General features: G+C 45.1%; 1 protein-coding gene across 4 annotated transcripts in view; it reads right to left on the bottom strand.

Moving 5' to 3' along the window:
• The window catches only part of LOC119160794 (serine/threonine-protein phosphatase 2B catalytic subunit 2), a 124,580-nt gene extending 105,866 nt beyond the window's left edge, over positions 1-18,714 (bottom strand). For 3 of the 4 annotated variants that reach the window (XM_037413031.2, XM_037413032.2, XM_037413033.2), the window contains exon 1: positions 18,535-18,714. In XM_037413031.2, the coding sequence (XP_037268928.1) occupies positions 18,535-18,583 (49 nt within the window). In that variant the 5' untranslated portion in view covers positions 18,584-18,714. The remainder of the gene's footprint in view (positions 1-18,534) is intronic. The other variant, XM_037413034.2, reaches the window with a different exon arrangement.
• Positions 18,715-22,699: the final 3,985 nt, after the last annotated feature.

Raw genomic sequence — 22,699 nt, 5'->3', positions numbered from 1 at the left:
GTGATTTATTGTAAATATTATTGCAATTGTTATTCGTTGCATTGCGAATCAGGGTGTGTTTTTCGTTTGGAATGGAGAGCTTTGTCGGATTTGTATATATGTATACCTGGTTTATCATTGGGAGATGTATAGTATCCCCAATTTGATTGTACAGTGTGTCGTACCTTTCCTGTAATGACCCTCAATAGAGGATTGACAGTATTTCTAAATAAATAAAAAATAATAAAACTTCTGCATGACATGTGATACATTAGCTTAAAGGGGCCCTGCAACACTTTTGAGCATGGCCAGAAAACGCTACCGATCGGTAGTAGAGGCTCCCGACAACACGCGCGCCAAATATAGCGCAGCACGCGGCCTGGAATTCACAATAAATTATCAAAGTCAGCTAAAAATTGCTTTCTCTTCTTTCGACAAATGACAAAATAAGCTCGAAAATCACATGTAGCAAACCCATCTATCAGCCATTGGCTGATTTGAACATAAGCTCGGTCCTTACAAGAGATGGTCGCGGAAGGCCACGACTGGTCCATGCATGCGCACGCAACCACACTGAAAAAGCCGTGCATTCGAAGAAAAAAAAAAGAAAAAATGCTCAAGGTACCAAGCCACTGGTGAAGTTTTTTTGCCCCTGTCATCCCTCCCTGCTTAGCTTCCAGCGCTTTCGTCGGGCCAGAAAAGAGAGAATGCAATTGCAGAGTGCAGCAAATCTTTGTAACTCCACTCGCACTGGACAGATTCTTAAAATTTTTGTGGGGTTGAATTCGTAAAGAAATAAGTTCTTGTGAATTCATTCCATGCTTACCTAAAAAAGTGTTTCAGGGACCCTTTAACTTTTGGTAGCTAAGCTACTGGTATTGATATCAGCTTTAGATGTCATACATTGAGCTTTCACAATGACCAATTATTTTCCCTTAGTGTCCCTTTAAGAGCTCTAGAAATGCCTCAACAGATACCAGATTTTCGTTAACAATTGCCAATTCATTATGCAACATTAAGCACTTATTCGATCTGTCATGTGGGGAAGAATAAACTAAATCTTCCGCATCACAAGGACCAGGGTTATCACTCAACAAAAAATCATCTCGTGAATTTAGACACTCTAGAAGGGTCTTTTGACATCCAGAGTGGAAAAATGCTTCAGGGTATAGCTTGATTCATCGTATTGCCAAGTTTGGCGTGCGAATACAATACACTAGAATTGGACATCGACCAAGTGTTTTTGTGGCAAAGGAAACCTGAAGAGTGTCCATATGTGCCTCTTCAACAGCTGAGGCGATACGCGCCAGGCCAAACAGAATCGACAGAGAGTAACAGCTTGTTTCTTTACGTGGTCTACCGAATAGGCTTAAAATTTTTCTAACGGCGCTTGTACCTTTCTCTGAGAACACCTCTTGAACAACGAAATAGCCCTCCTTACCTTGAAAACGAATGCTAACCCCACATCTTTCAGCTCATTGCAGGTCATGTGGATGTAACCCTCTTTTCCATAGCACAGTCATTTTGTTAAAGCAAAAAGATAAAAGGACTGTTGAGCTTGAGCAAGCTTTCATCATCAAAGTATTGGGTGATGATAGCATACCTCAACCTTCTGTTTGCTTGGTTATGCTCGCTTCGCGATTTATTTCACACGAACCAAAATTCCTACACATGCATGGTGTTGGACTTTTTCATGCATTCGTTTTAGTTCAAATAAACTTCAGACAGCGATCATACTGTGTCTTATTCACGACTCGCAGTCATGTTCGCACAGATTTTTCAGGTAAGCAGGTCATTATATGTTGTCCTTAATACTTCACAAACTAAAGTTAAGCACGGGACTGCAAAAGGCAGCTCTAATTGCTCATTCCATGCTGCATGCATGTGAAGGAAAGCCTAGCTTTAAAGCTGTGAGGGTGCTGACACCCCCTGTAAGTTGTGCCATGTGGCGCAGGTGTTTCTACAGAAGCCTTATTTTGGGGTCACAAATATTGAGCGGTAGGTGGCATTGTGCTTGTGAGCGTATCGCCACCATCATGATCATAATGGTTAGAAAACCTGAGCACCGGCGGCAACGCCAGGCGGGAAGCCTTGGTGGCGGTGCGCAAGAAATAAGCTGGTCTCTTGTGGCGTGAGGCAGTAGCGCGGACGGTTGTCTACAGAGGTAGGTCTGCCGTGGACGGCACCGCGGGCCGTCTGCGGTGGGCCCACGTGGTGAGTCGGGCGTTAGCGACACTGCCTTGTTTGTCATGTTGTTGAGTGTTGTTTATTATTGTGTGAAGACCTTTTAGTATTGATAACAATTGATGTTATGATAGTTCAGCTGATGATATCGTCATTCTCCAAGTAGTTAAATAAATATATGTCTTGTTGGGCTTGTTCTGACCGCTGCTGCTGTGTCCGTTCACTCCAAGAGTGTGGCACTCGCTCGCCAGTTTGAGACCCCACAAAGATCTTCAAGTTTCAGGGATTTCTTGCCCAAACCCAGACTGACCCATTAGGTTGTGCAAAGCGGAGTGTCACATTCCTGTAAAGCAATTGAATGTGAGTGAGCTGTTGAACGGTTGCGTTCTTTACTTTCAGTAGAACAATATGTTGGGGCCGCGATTGCAGTAGTGACATTTACCGAGGTTAAAGAGAGTACGCTTCACCGAGAATGACAAGATCATAAACATTCACTTTAAAATAACAGTGATGTGATGTGATTGATGGATGCCATTTTAGTGCAGCTAATAGAGCAGCTACAACATCAGTTTGGAAAAACAGTACATTTAGCATTTATACACAAATATTCATCTTTGTTTAGAATACCAAAATGTTGAACTAGAATTACTGCCCTTTGTTGTCCTGAAGAGAGCCAGAATATTCTGTAATCTTATAACCTCAGGCCCCCCCTGACATCTCCCGGTATTTTTATTTGAATTTAGTTACAACAAGCACAAGCTGTGTAAAATTCTCATGAACATACAGTTAATATACCAGACTCGAGAAAAAACTGGACCAGCAAATCTACAGCCACACATGCAGAAACATGTTACCGTTACAAAAATTTAAAGCGACCCTGAAATAGTTTTGACAATTTTGTACAAACACATTTGGCCGGTAGACCAAGTCTCAAGGATTATTTAGAGACCGATTTGAGCTCTTTGCGTAAACTGCAAAATTTATCACAACGTTTTAAAGCTGCAAATCTCCGCAGATCAGTGCAGAGATTCGCAGCAGAAACCTTTGAAAATAGCGTAATAGCGACATTACGAATGCTAGTGTGAATACTTACACTTGCCTTCTCTTTTTTTTTTTTTCACGTAGCATAAGTTACAGCCATCATTGAAAATATTGCTGTTCAAGAGCTGATTTGTCTTTTTTTTGGGGGGGGGGCTAATGAATTTGACTTTGTAAAACTCTGTTCACGTTTTGATAATTAATGTTTAGATTATAGGCATACATGTATTTTGCTATTGAGTTGATGTAGTTCTTATTCTAACTCCCCCTTTTGTTGTGTGTGTTGCCTTACAACCCTATCTGTAATGGCCGTATGGCCAACAGTATTGTGAATAAAAAAAAAGATCGTTGCAACTCGGCCAAACGCATTTTCAACATTCATAGAGCAACATGCTCTGGCCACTTGACGAAGCCACAGCACGTCACCGTGGCTGCTGATCTGATTGGCTGTCATGAGTTGCAGAATGCGAAGTAGTAAGATCGGCTGGTAGGATGACTGTACCTGTTAGAGCAGATATGAACCACTCCGCACTATTCGTCTGTGTCGCCAGACAGCGTGTGTGCTGCCGGGTGCACTATGTGATGGGCTCAGAGACTATGCACAACCTGTTGGTGTGTCATCTTAGAGCAAGCGCGTAGCCAGAAATTTTTTTCAGGGGGGGGGGGGGGGGCTGCAACTTGCAAGCCACCAGTTGCTGATACAGTCAAACGCTGCGCATGCCTCGTATCTTTTTTTTTTTCCTTCACCCCACCCTGTTTCCTTTAAGTTAGCGTGTTTCGAATAAACACACGTCTTTTTGCTGGTCGACGCCTGTCCGCTTCATTGCGGAGCAGCCTAGCCTTCTGGATTTGCAACAGTGGCGACGAGAATTTCTATCAGGGACGACCAAAACGACAAAAAGGACCCACGAAGCACCATGAGTCAAGCGCTACCAGAGTTCAACGAAGAAAGAGATAAGTGGTCGTCCTACCTTATCAAAGCTGAAGCTTATTACGAAGCGATTGAAATCACTGATGATTCTAAGAAGACAGTACTGCTTGTAGCCGCACTTAGATCGAAAACAATCGATATTGTGTGTGGAAGACTTGCGCCAGAGAAGCCAAGCAAGGCAAGTTGTGAGCGTACTGAACGACTATTATGATCCTACTCCGCATGAAATCGCCAAAAGTTTCAGGTTCTTTAACTGATGTCAGCAGGAAGGCGAGTCTGTTCACGCATTCATTGTAGCAATTCGGAAGCTAGCCCAAAACTGCAATTTTGGCGCAATGAGCGACAAGATGTTAAGGGACCGGATAGTATACGGAGTGAAATCAAAGAATTCGCAAATGCAGTTGGTGTCCAAAAAGAATAGACTCTGAAGAAGGCAAAGTTACTGGCGCTGGCAGCAGAAACCGTAGAACAAGATGCGAAAATTATAGGCACGTCGTCAGCAGAGCTAGGAGATATATTAAAGTTAAAGTTGCAACAGCAGAATTCGGCAGCTTGGAGGTTTGAACGTCACAGCAATAAAAAGCACTGTAAATGCCGGGGTAGGTCAAGTCACCATGATACGGCATGTTCGGTTCACAAGTGCAGATGCTTCAAATGCGGCCTACAAGGGCATTTGGCACATATGTGCGAACAGCACAAAATGACTTACCGAACGATAACCGCGACAGCACCGGGCACAAGTTACGAGAGCGATAGAGATGTGTCGCAAATTTGGTCCGTAACCGCTGCTAGCACGCTTGCACCACCCATTCAAGAAGCTTTCAAGTGGAATGGCATGGAAATAAATATGGACATGGACACTGGCTCACCAGTCTGTAGTCCTGAAGAACGTCTACGAAACCCACCATCAGCAGTGGCCACCGCTACAGCCATCAGAGATCAAGCTGTCTCGTTATCTTGGCAAGCTTCGAATTCTCCGAGTTTCCTACAAGGCGGCAACTGCTCCATGCAGTGTAATGGCGTTAGGCTGCCATAGTCCTAATCTCTGTGGTAGTGACTTGTTACAGAAGCTGAATGTCGAAGGACATTCCCTCTGTCATGTTTCTGCACTCGTCGTTCCGAAGAGCACGGACACTGCCATCAAAGAAGAGTTTGCAGACCTCTTCGCAGAAGGCCTTGGGCTCATCAAGGGACCACTAGCGCGTCTTCTGCTCCAGGATGAAACATCGCCTAAATATTACACGGCAAGGAAAGTTCCAGTTGCATTGCACAAAAAGTTTCGGACAGGAGACAGGTTGGTGGCCAAAGGAATCTTATCACCTGTATCGCACTCTGAATGGGCCACGCCGAAAGTTCCCGTGCTAAAAAAAATGGGGCAGTAAGAATTTGTGGCGATACTAAAGTCACGTTAAACCCTGCCTGTGATGTATAACACTATTTGCTGCCCATGATAGATGACATCTTTGCTATTTTGTGTGGTGGCTACCAGTTCAGCATCTTAAGCACCTTAGACTTGAGAGATGTGTACAATACATGTATTTGGTCAAAGACTCCCGTAAATTGGCAGTTATCAACACTCACAAAGGACTTTTTCGGTACTACAGGCTGCCTTTTGGTATTTCTTCCACTCCCACAATTTTCCAGAAAACAATAGAAACCACCTTGCAAGGCCTAACAGGAGTGTAGGCATACCTTGACGTTCTAGTGTGCGAGAAAAACGGAGAGCACAGAAACTTGAGATCCGTGTTACAGCGCTTCTGCAAACATGGTACCAAGTTGTGTGTGCGCAAGTCCAGCTTCCTTGAGCCATCCAATTGATTTGTGGGGTTTAATGTCCTAAAACCACCATATGATAATGATTGACGCCGTAGTGGAGGGCTACGGAAATTTTGACCACCTGGGGTTCTTTAACATGCACCCAAATCTGAGCACACGGCCCTACAACATTTCCCGTTCTATCGGAAATGCAGCCGCCGCAGCTGGGATTCGATCCCACAACCTGCGGGACAGCAGCCGAGTGCCTTAGCCACTAGACCACCGCGGTGGGGCCATGAGCCATCTGAAGCTCATCTCGGCCGTCGTATCGATGTAAAATGACCCAATCGAAAAAAATGTCGAGGCAATCAGGTTAGCTCTGGAGCCACGGAACGTCAGTGGACTTCGTTCATTCCTGGGCTTGGTAACGATTTATAACAAGTTTATGCCCAACTTGTCCACGATGCTGGCACTATTGTACAAGGTTCAGAAAAAAGCAGTGGTAACGTTTTATAACAAGTTCATGCCTAACTTGTCCACGGTGCTGGCACCATTGTACAAGGTTCTGAGAAAAGCAGCCAAGTGGGTGTGGGGTGTGAAGAAACAAACTGCATTCAAGAGTGCCAAAGACTCTTTGTTCAGCTCATTTGCTCGCCCATTTCAATCCTGACCGGGAACTCCTGTTGGATGCGACGCGTCACCGTACGGTATTGGAGCCATTCTTTTCCATCACATTAACAGTGAGTAGCAGCCTATCGGATTCAGATCCCGAACGTTGACAGCTGCCAAAAGAAACTATTCTCAAATTGAGCGAGAGGCACTCGCTCTTATATTTGGGGTCACACGGTTTCGAGATTACCTTCTCGAGCAAGAATTTGTTCTTTTAACTGATCACCAGTCCCTGCTCGGCTTACCAAGACTAGATCGTCGAACACCCGCAATGGCCGCGGAAAGAAAAGGTGGCCGCTCCTTCCAGGCACTTACAAGTATCGCCTGCAATACAAGCCCGGTAAACAGCTCGTAGATGCTGATGCACCGAGTTGTTTGCCTCTACCTTTGCAGCACGAAGTCAGTGCCAAGGAAGACTCAACAAAGTGTGTACTCCTGCTGCACCAGTGGGACGAACCGGCTATTCCGGTGAAGGAACTACAAGCCTCGACAGCAGCGGACGACACGCTTGCCGCAGTTTACAAGTATGTCGTCGATGGCTGGCCAAGAGGTGCAAGCAGCTATGAGCGAGACATTTCGGAATACCACAAAAGGCAGCACGAGCTATCGATTCATCAGAGGCTGTTGTACCGAGGCCACATGGTTGTAGTGTGACGTCCCCGCAAACACGGACTGAACCCCGGCCCTTTCAAGACGTTTACGCTTGTTTCTTAAATCCACGCATTAAAAAAAAGGAAAAGAAAACCTTCGGTGTAACGAATGGGCATTCCGGAGTGGAGTACCTGGAAGGATTATTTCTACAGTTCTCGCCCCCCCCCCCCCCCCCGCGCAAACACACGAGGACCGGGCGGCGCCTTGTCTACAGACAGTGTGACAGTGTACAGTGGCAATAATCCGCGCGCACCCTTCAGATTTGTGGCATGGGGGAGCAGCAGAGCACCTTTTCTTGGTTCGGGGAATGCGACCTTGCTGCAGCGCCTGTGCCGGGTCCGGCCTGACTTCCTGTCAGCCTCCGTGGCTCCAGGGCTCATTACTGCGTTCTGCGCGGATGGCCACCCGCGGCGTTGAATGACGAAGAAGTGGCGGCTGCGGAGAATTTCGCGGGAGACACCGAGCTGCATGGAAACGATGAGACTCGGTCTGGACATCGGCTCATCAAGTACCAGAAACCGGGGCAATTGGTTCGGCCAAAAACATTTCGGCACAACACTGCAAACTCGGGACGTTGGCCATTACAGACGACGCACTTAGTCAGAAGCATGGGGACCATTGTTCGCCCGCAGTTCACGTGTTTTGGGACAGCTCGCCCATCTTTCTCTGAGGCTTGAGTTTGTACATTGTTACTTGCTCGGCTTTGCTAGGGAGAGGGTTTTCCCCTGGTGTGGGCCGCGGGGGCGGCCGAAGAAGCTGACGCACACCAACGGACAGAGAGATGTGTTGTGTCAACAGTGGCAATTGGTTAGGTGCCACGGAGGGGCGGAGTCGTGTACTACAAAAAGGGACTACGGAACGGCGATCAAGGAGACGATGTGATGAGAGTCGATGAGATGAAGACTAAGGCAGGGATGGTATGACGAGGAATGAAAGTTAGAGATGGGAAACGAGGGCACGAGTGATTGCGGGTCGTTATGCAAGAAGATTAAGATGGAAATCGCTGAGAGAGACGACGAAGACCGACAACATGGACGATTCGCGAGACGAACTTTATGCACCTTATTTAGACAAGCTTTGCAGGAAGGGAAGCTGCGTGTTGAGACATTGCGTGGCTTTATTCATTGATAACCTCATCATTTGTGTCGTCGTGTGTCTCCTTTATATATGCATATCCTTGTATTGTTGCAGTTACTTTATGTGCCTGCCCTGTGTCGAACGTCGCGAATGTCCAAATCATGTGTTATAATTTTGTGTAGTGGTTGATGTACGCAGTATACGATGTTTACAGTTAGGAATAAATGAAATACATCAGTAAACAGGAACAGGTCGTAGCGTGTCTTACTTCCCGGCCCCAGCACGAATCCCTGTATGTGGCAAGCGATTGAGACACAAAGCCAAGCGGGAGCCAAATAGAAAAAGGGTTGAGTGTTCTTCCCTCTCTTTGGCAACCAGTGGCGTAGCGGGGGACGTCTCATAGTACCATCAGTTGTCCGTGCGAGGCTTTTGAAATTGCTGCATGCTGCCCATTAGGGGGCTTCTACAATGAAAACGGTTGCGAGGTCAAAGTTCTGGTGGCCCAAGCTGGATGAAGACATTAAGATAGTTGCTTCAAGTTTTAGCAGCTGCGTTCAGGCATTATCGATGCCTCCTGCCCAGAAGCCAGTAAGCTGGCCTGAAACGCAGGAGTGATGATCTAGGCTCGATGTTGACTTCGAAGGAGCTGTTCAGGGCAAGATACTGTTGATGGTCGTTGACTCATTGTAAATGGTTAGAGGCCCCCCCCTTGAAGCAGGCAACATCAAGCAGCACTGTCAACGCGCTGCGCCGACTGTTCAGCCTTTTTGGGGCTACCACGCACAGTTGTCTCTGATAACGGTGTCTGCCATGAATTTGTTGAGTTTATGCATCGAAATAGCATTCACATTTGCACCCCTCCCTACCACCCTCAGAGCAATGGAATGGCCGAACGCGTGGTGTGCACTGTGAAAAACTGGCTGAAGAAGGTGGGTACATCTGATCTCAACGCATCATTAGCGAGGCTGTTATGCCACTATCAAAACGCATTGCAAGATTCTGGGTTTTTCCCTTGGAAATGCTTCTGGGTTACAAAGTACGAACAACAAGGTTTGATATGCGTTTTCCTCCCAGGGAGCCGGCCCCCAGCATCTAAGGTGACATCAGACTGCAAGCAGGGGACGGCTGCACCAGACGATGTGTTCGTAATTACAGAACTGGTGACAAGTGGACCCCGGGGAAGGTCAAGTCAACTGAGAGTTTAGGAGTGGTGTCTGTAAAGAGAGACCAAGGCATCTTCACAGTCACGCTGATCAAGTTCGCAAACGAGTGCCAGACAACATCTGCTACAACGTCAAGAAACGACTCCGAGGGAATCGGTGCGCAGCCCAGTGACGGGACGGCAATTTCTCAGTCAGCACTACTGGAAGTCGCAGCCCATCTTCAACCCCAACTCGCAAAAGAAAACCCGTGGAGCGTTATGGATTTTAAGTAAAGGGAAATCCTGCAACCTGCAAGCCACCAGTTGCTGATGCACAGTCAAATGCTGCCCATGACTCGTATCTTTCTTCTTACTTCTCCCCCACTCTGTTTCCTTTAAGTTAGCGTGCTTCAAATAAACGCACGTCTTTTTGCTGGTCGACACCTGTCCGTTCATTGCGGAGTGGCCTAGCCACCTAGGTTTGCAACTTGATTTTGGGAGGGGCACTCCCTTAAAATGGCAGGTTTTCACTCTCTATGCCATGGCGAAAAAAAATTTTCAAATAAAGGGGGGGGGGGGGAAGCACACGTCCTGTGTGCCGCCCCTTGGCTACGGTGAGTGCCCTCATGAGAGCTCTGCGATCCCCAGCAATGAGAGTATTCCTCACGAGTTGAGGTCAGGCAGAGGTGAGAAGGAGGGCATGATATAATTGTCCATAGCGGCCATGGTACATAACGTATCACTACATTTGTGGTGCGAAAAGTTTGATGGTGCTCTAGCCTAAACGCTGGCAAAATTTCAAAAAAAACGTTTCAGGGTCCCTTTAAAGAAGCTCCAAATATACCACTTTAGAACACTCAAATTCTAGCATTAGGAATCAAAAACAAACATGCTCACATATTGAAAATGGACTGAAATTGTTTGATGCTTATATGAAATACGTGAGGGAAAGAGTAAATGGCGACCTAGGCAACGTACTATGCGCAGGAGATAGCATTTGTATTTTTGTTTAGGGTGGCGAGCAGGCAGAAGGAAAAATGGGTCAAGCAATGCGACATTCATACTTGGAGGGCGCACTGACACGTATATACATGAATGAACTGCTCATCTTCAGAGAAACATATTAGAGCCAATTATTATTGCTACAAAACGAGTTTCCTTCAAACTCCAGCTAATTCACAAAACAGATGTGAATTGCACCCGTTTTGGGAGTATTGAATAATAAAATGAGTAAGGGTACTTTCTAGAAGAAACCGAACTTATCTGTACAGGCCAAAAGTCGAGACCCGAAAACATGCCTGAAAAATCGCTTGGCACATGTGCATCCGAAATCCGTGCTTCATTTCCAACCACCACCTGAGAAACTAAATTGTCCTATTCACAAGCGAACACATGAAGGAAGCAATGAAACTCAAAGAACAGTGATTAAGTGAGACTATAACATTTAGATAAGTGATTGTCACTGAGTGTAATATTGAATATACATATATTCACAAATACTACAAGTTTTTTACTATACAGGCTTATTTCAACAATTCATATCTCTCAATTGACTGTACTCTCCCGAAGTATACCCTACTCGTATAATTATCACGCAAACAGCAGCACTTTCCTGGCGTGCTTCAGTAATGCTATTTTTTTATAAAATTTTAGAGGTGTGAAAATATTAGGAACCTCAAACAATAAATTTAGTACGAAAAATCAATGTTGGCATGCTTTTACAAAATAAACAGCACAGTACACATGATTGGGAAAGCTTGAGGCCTCATAAAGAACAAAAAAGTGTTCATCACAGTCTACACAAGTGCTAAAAAAAATCATCTATTAGCTGACATCACAGCTCACCAAAATTTTTGAAATTATGACGTCATCACGCGACATCGCCACTTGGTCTAAAGTGGGCAGACCCCGAGAAACTGACAAACCGTGTGATGTGGCTTTCAGTGGGGGGATACAGTCCACTGAGAAGAAAAAATACTGCTCTGGCGTTTGAATCCTCTTAGAAAATTGTATAAGGAACCTTGCGAGTTTTATTGGGATAGAAATTTCGCGCACCTGCTGCACACTTGTAGGATTTTCGTGAATGCAATGGCGCACTAGTCAAAATCTGATCAGTTTACACATACGGTACTACAGATCTTTTCATTCTATTTTCATAACCGCACCACAGTGGTGTGGTAAACGAAGGGACCACACGAAACAGTTGTGGTTGCTTTACGATTGCTCACCGATTTCGTGATGGTCAACTCATAGCACCACCATGTGAGTTGACTATCACGAAAAGTCATGCACAGCCTTACTTTTTTTTTTTTTTCAAGATTCCAAGTTTTTTTTTTTTAGGGGCAAAGCTTCTTAAGGAGCGTGGGTCTGTCCATCCTATGTTGACATAGGCACCCACCGGTGGCACATACCCGCTCTAGAGCAGGTATATGCCACAGGGGATGAGAGATGGCGGTACTTGGAGCGTTCACTAGATGATCACACGGACAGACGGACCGATGCGCGGAGCGGCTATGTGCCACAGAAAATGCGAAATGGCGGTACTCCGAGTGTTTACTAGATGGACGCGCGGATGGACGGTCGCACGGATGGACGCAAGGATGGTCGCACGAACTGGCTTACGGATGCTTCGCCACTCATCATTCACTCCGTGGATATACTGGGATTTTTTTTTTTTTTTTTAAGATTAAATCCCCCCCCCCCCCTCCTTTGCACTTCCACCATTTTCAGTATCCCAACAGCCCACTAGATGATTGAGGCCCCCTTCTCTTACTGAGCGGAAGCTGCAAAACACGGTCCGGATATCGCATTTGTCATTGGGAGGGTGAACCGGGGAAGGGGAATAGGAGAATAACACCACACTTATGCCTGCCCCCAGTGAGCGGTCGTTGGAAAGGTTCATCGAAGGGACATGCTGGAGCGTGTCTTCGTTTTCAGCGAACATCTGATTTTCTAGGTGTCTATGGCAGCCAGTGCCGTTGATACTGAGGGCAAATGAGCTACACCGCGCATTAGTCAGAGAAGGCCGGGTGCCTAGAAATTAAGATAACATGATCTACATGAGCAAACACATTATTTAGTAAGTTTTAGTTTTGCTAGAGGTAAATGGTGCACATCTTGTCTATTTCTCGCACTCCAAGCTTTATTCATGCTACCTCTCCTAGATCAGTCGTTTCCCACTACAACAAGCAAATGGCAGTCATATCAATGATTTTCGAAAACACAATCATCATTTGCAACACGTGTTACCGTTATGTGAGTGGAATTATTACACTAGCAAATACATCTTTTATCGAAAAGAGGACATGCTGAAAATCATATTTTCAAACTTCAGGAGGCATCGGAACACGTAGCGTTTGTTTTCCTGCACGCGGCTGGGAACGTTAGAGCTCACGCAGCCCTTCACACTTTTCGCTGCAGTCGGGCAAATATGGCTCGCTCTCACGGCTCACAAGATAGCTACCGCACATATGCGAGCAAGACTGTTTTCCACCAAACTTGCTCGCAAACTATCCACAAACTTTTCAATGGGCCATTTTCAAGTCACTGGAATCGAAATTGGGGGTCTGTGGCCTATCGTTCAACTGATGCCACATGACACAAACACAAACTGCCAAACACTCATCACCTCCCCGCAAAGGGAAAGCAGACTACCAGGTAATGTTCAACGGGTCTTAAGGCAAGGTCAAGTTCTTTGTGTACTTCAAAAAAGCTTCTACCGTCCCCTGGCTATAAAAACGAGCAACGACGCGGGTCCTGGAACCATCAGAACCATAGCCTAACCTCCTCGTCAGGAATGCGACACACTTTCTTCACTTTTTTCTTTCTGTCGCTCCCTCTCTCTTCTTTTTATAGCACCCCCTCTGGGGTTACGTTGCGCATTGAAGCCGTAGAGACTACATTTAGCCACTAGGCTAAACACTGAAGTGTGAAGATATCTATCATACCTGTTTCGGCTGCAGTCATGTTTAGCAGCGTCACTTTTGATAAACCTCAGTACTGATGCAAGAAACTTCACGATTTCTTTCACAGAAGGCACCACCACCGAAAATTATTTGAGAGAATATTTCTTTAAAATTTGTTGTTTCAGGCCTGGCTTGGTAAAGTTAGTGAGCACTAGTATTTACAAGACATGACATAGTCCTGCTAATGTGCAATACTTGTGGTTAATTAGCCTATAAAGAGAAAATAAATTTGTACGAACATGTCAATCAGAAAAAGGAGGTAAATTCACTACTGTCCTACAATTTTTGTAATTACCTTAAGACAATTTTCTCCTTATAGAAACCCAGGGAAGGGCTTGCTGCTTGAATATTGAAAATTTCAGAGTTTCAGTTTGGATAGTTTTGTCACTTCGTTGGTAATGTGTGAACATGCGGAGCCGTAAGTTGTCGAATTCAAGTAGTATTAATTTATGAACTGTTTGTCAAAACGCAAAACAACTTCGTGCAGACATTAAGTACATTGTAGCCTGGAAACTCATTAATTTATTTGCGGGGTATCTTGATTTGATAATTTCCAGTTTGTACGTACATGCTTTAATGTTTCACAATAAGCATGTTTGCAGGAAGTATAGTCAGGGTTCATCAAAAATGGTGTATCATTTCACGTGTTAACGCATTCGAATATGGTCAAACAAGCAATTGTGATGCTATGCTAATGCCTGCCATTGAGGAAAAAAATTTCCCGCTTAAGATAAGCAATATTTTTCAGCTGTAAACTGAAAAAGGGTTTGCAAGGTGAAGAGAGATAATAAGGAATGTCCTCCATCCTTGAATACAGTAGAAACTAGACATATTGTCATTATTGCACATGTGTATAAGAAGTTGCATGTTCTGATAAATGTAGGGAGGCGACCTGGGGTCATGTCACTTCCCTACATTCTTCAATCGTGTCGCATTTCTACAACTAACAGCACGGGACAGAGAAAGAACGGACGAGGAGTGAACTGAACACTGCTGGTTTATTGTTAAACACACACACACGCATATATATATATATATATGCGTGTGTGATTTGGGTATGAGCCTCTGGGTAGCGGGGAACAGGCAGATTAGAGAAGAGGACATTCGGCTAGCGAGATAGGCCTCCGGTGCACGACCCCTTCAAGCCTCCCAGTACGCCACAGCGTAATAAACCCATTTATAAACGTAACAATATATATATAAACACACATACACATATACATGGCACAGTTGTGTTTGCTGTCCCAAATAAGCTGAACACTGACCTGCATGGTTGAATCACACAGCAATATGTTGGACCTTGCCAAATTCAGTGTCTCGCTTGGCGCAAGTGAAAAGCCAAGCTCCCGCTCCCACGTGCTCGTTGCGGCTGTGCACACACTTTTTCCCAGGATTGCTTGCGTGCCCGTTGGTGGCACTTGTGTGCTTCAAAATGGTCTATTGCCAAATTAGCCATGTTTAACTGTCAAAGCAACTTGGCTAGCCAAAATATATATTTTTTTTAACGTACATCAGTTGGCAAATCGTCTGATTAAAAGTTCCTAACATGATACCTGTTATTGTCTCAGTGTTCTCTTTTTTGCTTACTACAGGGGCTCATAAAATACAAGATACTCGATGCCTGCCTGCGTGGCGCCTCGAGTGAAGTGTTCCCTAAAGTTCCGAGTGCAAACAATACGCTTCCCTCGTGACATTTCATCACAACAATAAACAGATTCAGTGGTTAACGCTTGTTTTACCACTCAAAACGTGTGTCATCGTGCATGCCTGTAAAGGCAGCACACATGGTCAAATGCAATGGCCGTTTTTATGCAGAAACTTAGGGGGTACTTCAATATTGTGTGCAAGTGGGCATGCCATGCAATATATTCTTGTATTACATGGGCACCTGTAGAAAGCAGAAAAACAATACTCACTCAATAGAAAGCAACTGTCTAAACAGACATTTTGCAGCCTCATCTATAACTTTCTCATCTCCATTGTTCTCCCAAATTCATTGCTTCAAAAGTTAATTACTTAAATCCTCAGTCACACAGTTAAAAAGAACACAAAAAATAGTGCAGCATACTCTGGCTAATAGTAATAAACCCCTATTTATTTTGTTCCCCATCATACAGTGCATCGGCATATTTTTAAGCTCCAACTATACATAGTGTGCATGTGCGTCACGCAGCACCTGTTAATCACTTCCGAAATGCGTCACCGTCATGCCCAGGTACCTACTGACTCCGTCGCCGACCGCTGCCGTGTTGTTTCCTCGTGCTTGCGCGTATTCAGCTTTGCCTCAATGCAAGTTTGAGCAATTATCAGCTGCTGGTGAGGCAAGATGATTTAGCAGTCCACAAAGAGAGAGCAGAGCGTCAGGATGTTCTCTCTGCCGAACGTTATCGACTATTACCTAAAACTAGAATGAACATTGCGATTTTCTGAAAAGCACCGGCGCAGATTAACAAAAAACGACTTGAAAAACCTCAGTGATATTTGCGTCTTCAGGTGTGACTTCATTACGGGTAAGTACAATATCCAAGCATGTACCTTCAGAGATAGCTTATCGTACATACAAACTTGTCGGCGACCCCTGCGTGCACAATCAGCATGTCAGGGAGGCATTTAAAATTGTGAAGGCGATCACGGAAATTTGGGTATTGCATTGAAACAAACTGTGGGAATGGATGTTAAACAATATTCGTTCACTCGCGGTTGAAGTATAGCCAATCTGTTCGAGTTGGGGGGTTAGGTTTTTTTAAAATTTGGTTGATTGATTCCCTAAAACAGTCCACAGTTTTCAGGGTCTCTACTGTACATTAGCACACAACAAAACTAAAATATCAACAAAAAATGTGTCGAAACATACGCAAAAAAATATTAAGTGACCGGCATTACCGCGGCCCGCACCACGCGACGTCTCTACCTCCCATATTTTCCTCGGCTGTTTCTACAAATTCCAATCAAAGAGGCTCGCGCTTTTTAAATCACTCGAGGAGCCGCGCTGCTACTTTGATGGCGTGGGCAGCGGAAATATAATAAAACTATTACGATTACATCTCTTTTAAACTTGCCTAGCTCTGCACGATTACTCGTTTTCGATGGGAGCTGCTGCGCTTCGCTCATCCACTTTTTCAATTGGATCTCGAGAGACTTTGGTATTCACTTGTTCTTGGGCCGCGAAATTTGTACTGAAAGCGAGATAATGGGTCCTCGATGCTACGGATGAACACCATCGAAACTTGCGATGCTACGAATGAATACCATCGACTCTCAGATGGAAAGTACGTTAAGGCTGGCTGCAAGTTTGAGTGCATCCTTCAGGGGGCAAAAGGATTGAATGCATGGGAGGTGGCACGAACATAACTATCCTGTCACTGCTCAACGTCACGAAAAAGCCAGACGGCTAGCGAAGCAATCGACCGGCGCTTTTGTACAGCCGCGGCGAGACTGGAGGTCAGACTCAGATGTAGTCTCACGGCCGACAAGAGCGCCCTCCGACCAGTGTGCAAGCGATATCGATTACGCACCACAAGCCTGCGGTAGTCTCGCGCTGGAAAACGATGCGCGGGCGCTACTCTCAAAGTACGATCAACAGGTGCTTTAGTCGAAGCACTGCAAGAACGCAGGCCATCCTGCCACGAGCACGACGACACGGCACATCTAAAGCAACGCCACCAACGGCTACGGTGGCGCAGGTGGAAGCCATTTCCGCGTCGATATCGTGGCTAACACGTCGTGTAAAAGCGCGAATTTCCGCAGCAAACGATTGCTGCGAAATAGAGGGAAAGCACACTGCACGTCGCACTCGCGGAACGAGTCCAATTCAACGTTCGACATGCTCATGCACCAGCTAGCCGTTTTTATTGAAGCCTCGCCTGGAGTCACCGCGGCCGCTCACGTTACCGACAAACAAAAATTCACTTTATACGATCCGGTAGGTTCGGTTTGAGCAAACGCAAGCAGCCGGCGGCGACCTTGGGTTATTTTTCCTTGTTTCGTACTAACGACCCGGTATCCAACCGGTAGCGAGCTTTCCGAAGATGATCGCGGGTCCAACATGGCAACTCAGCGTCATCCTGGGCCAAAGCCCGGTGGGATATTAAGCGCTCCTAGCCAGGACGCGCTCTTGACGAAAACGCGACATTGTGCTCCTGCGGACAAGGGAGGTCGCGGCGGAAAACACAGCCACGACGGCCTATTTCAGCGTGAACAGAGAGCGGTTTCTAAAAACGCCCGAGGTCGACCAATGAGGCACTGCGCTCGGAGCCCCTCCGGCACTCCAGCGAAACTCGGGAAACCCGGGCTTCCCTAACACTAAATAATCTAACACTAAGTAATCAGAAAGTTTATCGACAGCTGTAGAAGAACGGCTGCGCACAGCACGGGTCACTGCCAAAACAATGGGTGGTATGTGGGGTATAACGCCCCAAAACCACCATATGATTGTGAGACACCGTAGTGTTGGGCTCCTGAAATTTCCGACCTCCTGGGACTCTCGAACGTGGACCCAAATATGAGTATACGGGCCTACAGCGAAAAATGATGCGAAAACGACGTCGGTGGCGACTCTGCACTTAAAGGGAGGCATGTAAACACAGCCACAGCGGGGAGGGGCGGGGGGGCCCCGAAATAGGATCGCCTACGAAGCCGCCACCCGTGAAATGAAAACAGCGGCATGACAAGCCGAGAGGAACATGAAGCTGCGCAAGCAATAACGACTAAAAAGTGACGCAGCGCGATACTAAACACGCAAAGCTCTCCGTTTGGGCATTCCACACCGACGAAGCACAGCGCGGCGCGCAAAAGCGAGACGCGCTGAACTGCTCGGTGCACGCATTACGATGCGAAACCAGTTTTCCAGCGGCTTTCAATCAGCTGAGCTCGTTTAAAGGTTCAAGACCGGGAACGTTAGGCTTAAACGTTCGACGATCAGTCCAGCTTTTAACGTTGCCGTCCGTACGGCTCGCGTGCGCACTGAGCAGTTGTCTGATTGTACATCAACCCACACGTCCCAACATTTCACTACGGAAAGGCCGCACACTCTCACACTGCATATTTAAAGGGGCTGTACCCGACAAATATGGCCGCCGGACTCAGCAAAAATCCCGGGGCGAGCCTATGGATGCCACAAAGTGAGGTAGATAAAAGCAACTTACTTTTGACGACGCGTTCCGTCGTAGGTATTTTCGCGTTATTCGCAGACATGTTAATAATCCTAGGTGTTCACGTTACACGAAACACATACGGATGACAAGTATATCACTGCGATAAAGAAAGATCACACAACACTACGACGGCCACAAATGGCGTAAACAACAAACTCCTGTTTGCATGCTGCATTGCGCATAATTTTGCGCGCAGCCGGAAAGGACCAATCGCGACGCTCGACAGCAGTGGAGGCGCCCCGTTCGCTGCTCTCAGCAGAGGAGCATGTCCATTGGGCAAGTGTGCCGACGTCACTCAACCTGCAGTGTGTTCCTTCAAATTCAAACATCGGTAAAGTGCTTTCGTGATTTTCAAACCTTTGAGGATAGCAGTCGGCTCATAACCATACGTCTACCATAAAAGACACCGCGCAGACCTTCGCGAAAAACGCATCATGCAGAAGTTAACAATAACTAAACGTCGACAGGCTCTATTCCGCGTTCTTGGTATGCCGCGTCAAGTTTCGCCTGCCTCAAGCGTTTTTGCTTTGTGTCAAGCGCGCTTTAGTGTCGTATCAACAGAGTGTTAGCAACTTGTAAACGGGAATTGTATGCCAAAATAACACATTTAAGTATAAAGCGCATCCTTTCATTTTATTATTGTGGTTTTCCTCTCTTTTCAGTATAATACATGGCGTGCTTATTTGAGCGGCACATTTAAACATCGCTATGTATCCCGGCTGAGACGGCTGCATTTTAGATGGAGGTGGAAATGCTGTATACCAGTGGGCTCGGATTTCGGTGCACGTTAAAAAACGCCAGGTGGTCGAAATTTCCGGATCCCTCCGCTACGGCATCTCTCATAATCATATGGTGGTTTTGGGACGTTAAGCCCCACATATCAATCAACGCTATGAAGCCGCCACGCGTTTACTTCAGTCTGATACTTCAGCGGTGTACAGCATTCCGTTGTTACGTTCATCAAACTTCCCGGCATACAAACGTATATAAACAGTATACTACACATTTTTGCGAAACAGTATTGGTATACAGCATTCTGTTGTCCAGTGGCAATTCGCTATGGAAGAACACAGACAATACCCAATAGATCGGTGGATCTTCTGCACCAGATATTTGAGAATCCACTGGACAACCACGCACATGCCGATAACGTACTGCATATATCTGACGAAGCATCTTGTGCAAACCAAAAGACGTTAAATCGGACGTCCTGGACACGTTTCTCTTGAACATTCAAACATCTGCCAGACATGAAAATCTGGACATTAACAGACACATGTCGAATTTTAATAGCGGACATCCGTGATAAATCCTGAATTTTTGAAGCCTTATTAGAAAACTTCCATGCATCAGTTAGTTTCACACAAAGAAGCCTAATATTTACATTAACAGTTGTGACTCTTTGAGTACATATACATCACCTTTAGTGTGTATATTTCGCTAATTTGGTGCATGTAGAAGCAGTGTTCATGCATTTATGATGACTGACTACCAATGTCACTTACATAAAATATGTTGACTGTGCCACAGACACGTGGATGCTGTTCAATGTGCTCTTGCTGTAAATGTGTCTTGAGCTGATATGTCGTCATCCATGCAGCCTTTACCTGTAAGAAAGTCCTAGAGCTGCTTTACTTATTTTTGAATGCAACCGCACAGTAAACAAGTTATGCACGGTGCACAGTTTGCAGGTTGTACAGCCTCTAAAGCAATGAAAATTCCAAAGGAAGGGCAGGGCTTCGTAAGTGTATCACTTTACATTCAAGCTTTTTTCATACTTTTGGGGCTTCACTTTACTGAGGAACCAGAGAATCAATTACATGCCCCATTCTTCAGTTGCTTTACTGTTCTGTTGCATTTACTAATAAATACCTCAATGCAACTACATGGTAGCGCGTGTGAGTACATATTAGTGCAGGCCACAAGATCCACAGCAGCAACACATTCAACAACATTCATAGCATGTCTGGCTACTTCAACATATTTAGTGTAAATTGCGTTGGTATGCAGTGATCAGATATTTATATAGCTTCCAAATGCCCCAAATAAGCTGAAATATGGAAAAGGAAAGGCACTGCATATTAACTCAAATAATCATCTGTTGAACATAGATATTTAAGTTTATTACCGTGAAATCAAATTATGTATAAGAGCCTTTCAATAAAGCTTGCACAGCTTTTTGTAATGATCCAACTGAGGCATAAACTTTCAGATAAAGCAGAAGCACAAATTTTTATTAAAAGTGCCCTTCATGAACAACACATCACTTGTGTGCATAAAAAATACCTGGCATGACAGACCCTTATGTATGAACACATCGACCAAAAGCCGATAAAGACTGGCAACAATTGAAAGTAAAACAGAGAGTCTGTAAGTTGATTTTAACATCAATAGAATGGCACCAAAGTAAAATTTTAAAAGCACTTCGAAGTCACCTGAGACAAAATAAAGTCTATCGTTCCTCAACCACGCAATCTGCCCTTCCACACAATTTTATTTGTCCACCAAATGCTCAGCAAGGCTAGCAAGTTCTTGTAAAGCAAATAAAATTACTAGAATAAATTGACTACACTAACCGCTTAACTGCATCATCACAAACAAAAGAAACAGAACAAAGGTGAATGAATATCTGGCACGAGGAACACACGTTTACTGCGTTGTGGGTTACGGATGAGTTACGGCCTGTGTTTCCCATGTGCGGCAGCGAAGTCACGTGCACATATCTGCTTGCGGCTACGATAGCTTTACGATACTTCAATGCAGAGTTATGATTTTTATTGCAGGAGGATACACACGCCCAGGAGAAAACTTATCTGATGTTAAATGCTATGAGCCACACTCTCAATATAAATATTTTTGTCCTGTGCGTGATGCGACCATTGTGCGAGAGCTCTCCATTTTGTGCTACCATCTGAATTTCGGAAGTGTAACTAATAAATACGGTCTATTGCATTGGACGTGAGGTGGTGCGACTGTTTCTAAGAAACTGAGTGGCAGCTACATTCCTCCATACTGTCGCTTGCAAACTTTCTCCACAGTTTTGAAGTACGTGCCATTGATTTAAGTGTAGAAGTTAGCCCTTCTACACTATAAATTTTCAGAGCACCTAATGGAGGCTCGTTACTTTTACAGCTGATAAAGAAAAGGCAGCACCAAGTAATGAAACGAACTTATCAGAAAAACTGACTTTGCCTGTTTTCTTGCACCTTGCATTTCGTATTAAATATTTATTTGCCGGAAAAAAGAAGTGAAAAACAGCTTTGTATATCTAAGATGAACTAGCCAAATGCCAGCTGCAAAGGTGGCAGTGCCACCTACTATATGTTCCTACTAATAGTAACTTTTATCTACCTAATAAGTATTTTGAGCGCAGAAACTGAGGTTATTTGTTTTCCTATGTCAAGCACATTGTAATTAAACATATATTGACCAAAACAAAGTGGAAAACAGCTTTTAATCTTTGAAATAGATGTGCCAAACGCCCATTGCAAAGGTGGCAGGGCCATCTCGTGCAAGCAAAAAATAGAGGCATAGCCCGGGTGCGACCGGTAGGGTCACGACGAACCTGGGAGATATACCCAATGGCTCACTGGTAGGTCATTTCGCAAATAAAACCAGGTCAACAAAAAGCATGCCTCAGCGAACGTATCAAAACAATTGTTGCACTCCGCACGGTTAAACAGACTTGGCACGTAAATATAGAAACATGAGATAAGCCAAGCCATCACAAGTGACTCCTCTCTTTGTGTCCGTGTTTATACCTTGTCTCTTTAAAAAGAATGCTTACCAACTATATCTCTGTACACTGTGTATGAGCGCCATGCACAGCAAGGTTAGCACACAATATTTGGCTGTATATTCAAGGACTTTTCCCACAATTTCAAGGACGCAAAAAGGTAAACTAAAGGAGTGTTAATCTGATGTTATTTTCACGCGACTTAAGAAAAGAACCCTTCTTCTGCCCTGATACCTTTTTTAAGTGCAGCCATCCCCGCCTCTTTTTCTTTAGCTGTTCGGCGAAATCTTGACAACACATGCCATGTCATCTTTCGCTTTGGCGTCTTCCAAAACCGATCTGCTCACTCCATCAAGCACTCCAAAATTTATTTAGCTTTGTCTTCATCTCTTGCATGCTCTGCAGCTTGAGCTCAAGTTT

The sequence above is a fragment of the Rhipicephalus microplus genome, chromosome X, assembly GCF_043290135.1.
Source record: "Rhipicephalus microplus isolate Deutch F79 chromosome X, USDA_Rmic, whole genome shotgun sequence".
Lineage (NCBI taxonomy): Eukaryota > Metazoa > Arthropoda > Arachnida > Ixodida > Ixodidae > Rhipicephalus > Rhipicephalus microplus.
The sequence above is the reverse complement of the archived record's forward strand: the minus strand, read 5'-3'. Positions and strand labels throughout refer to the sequence as shown.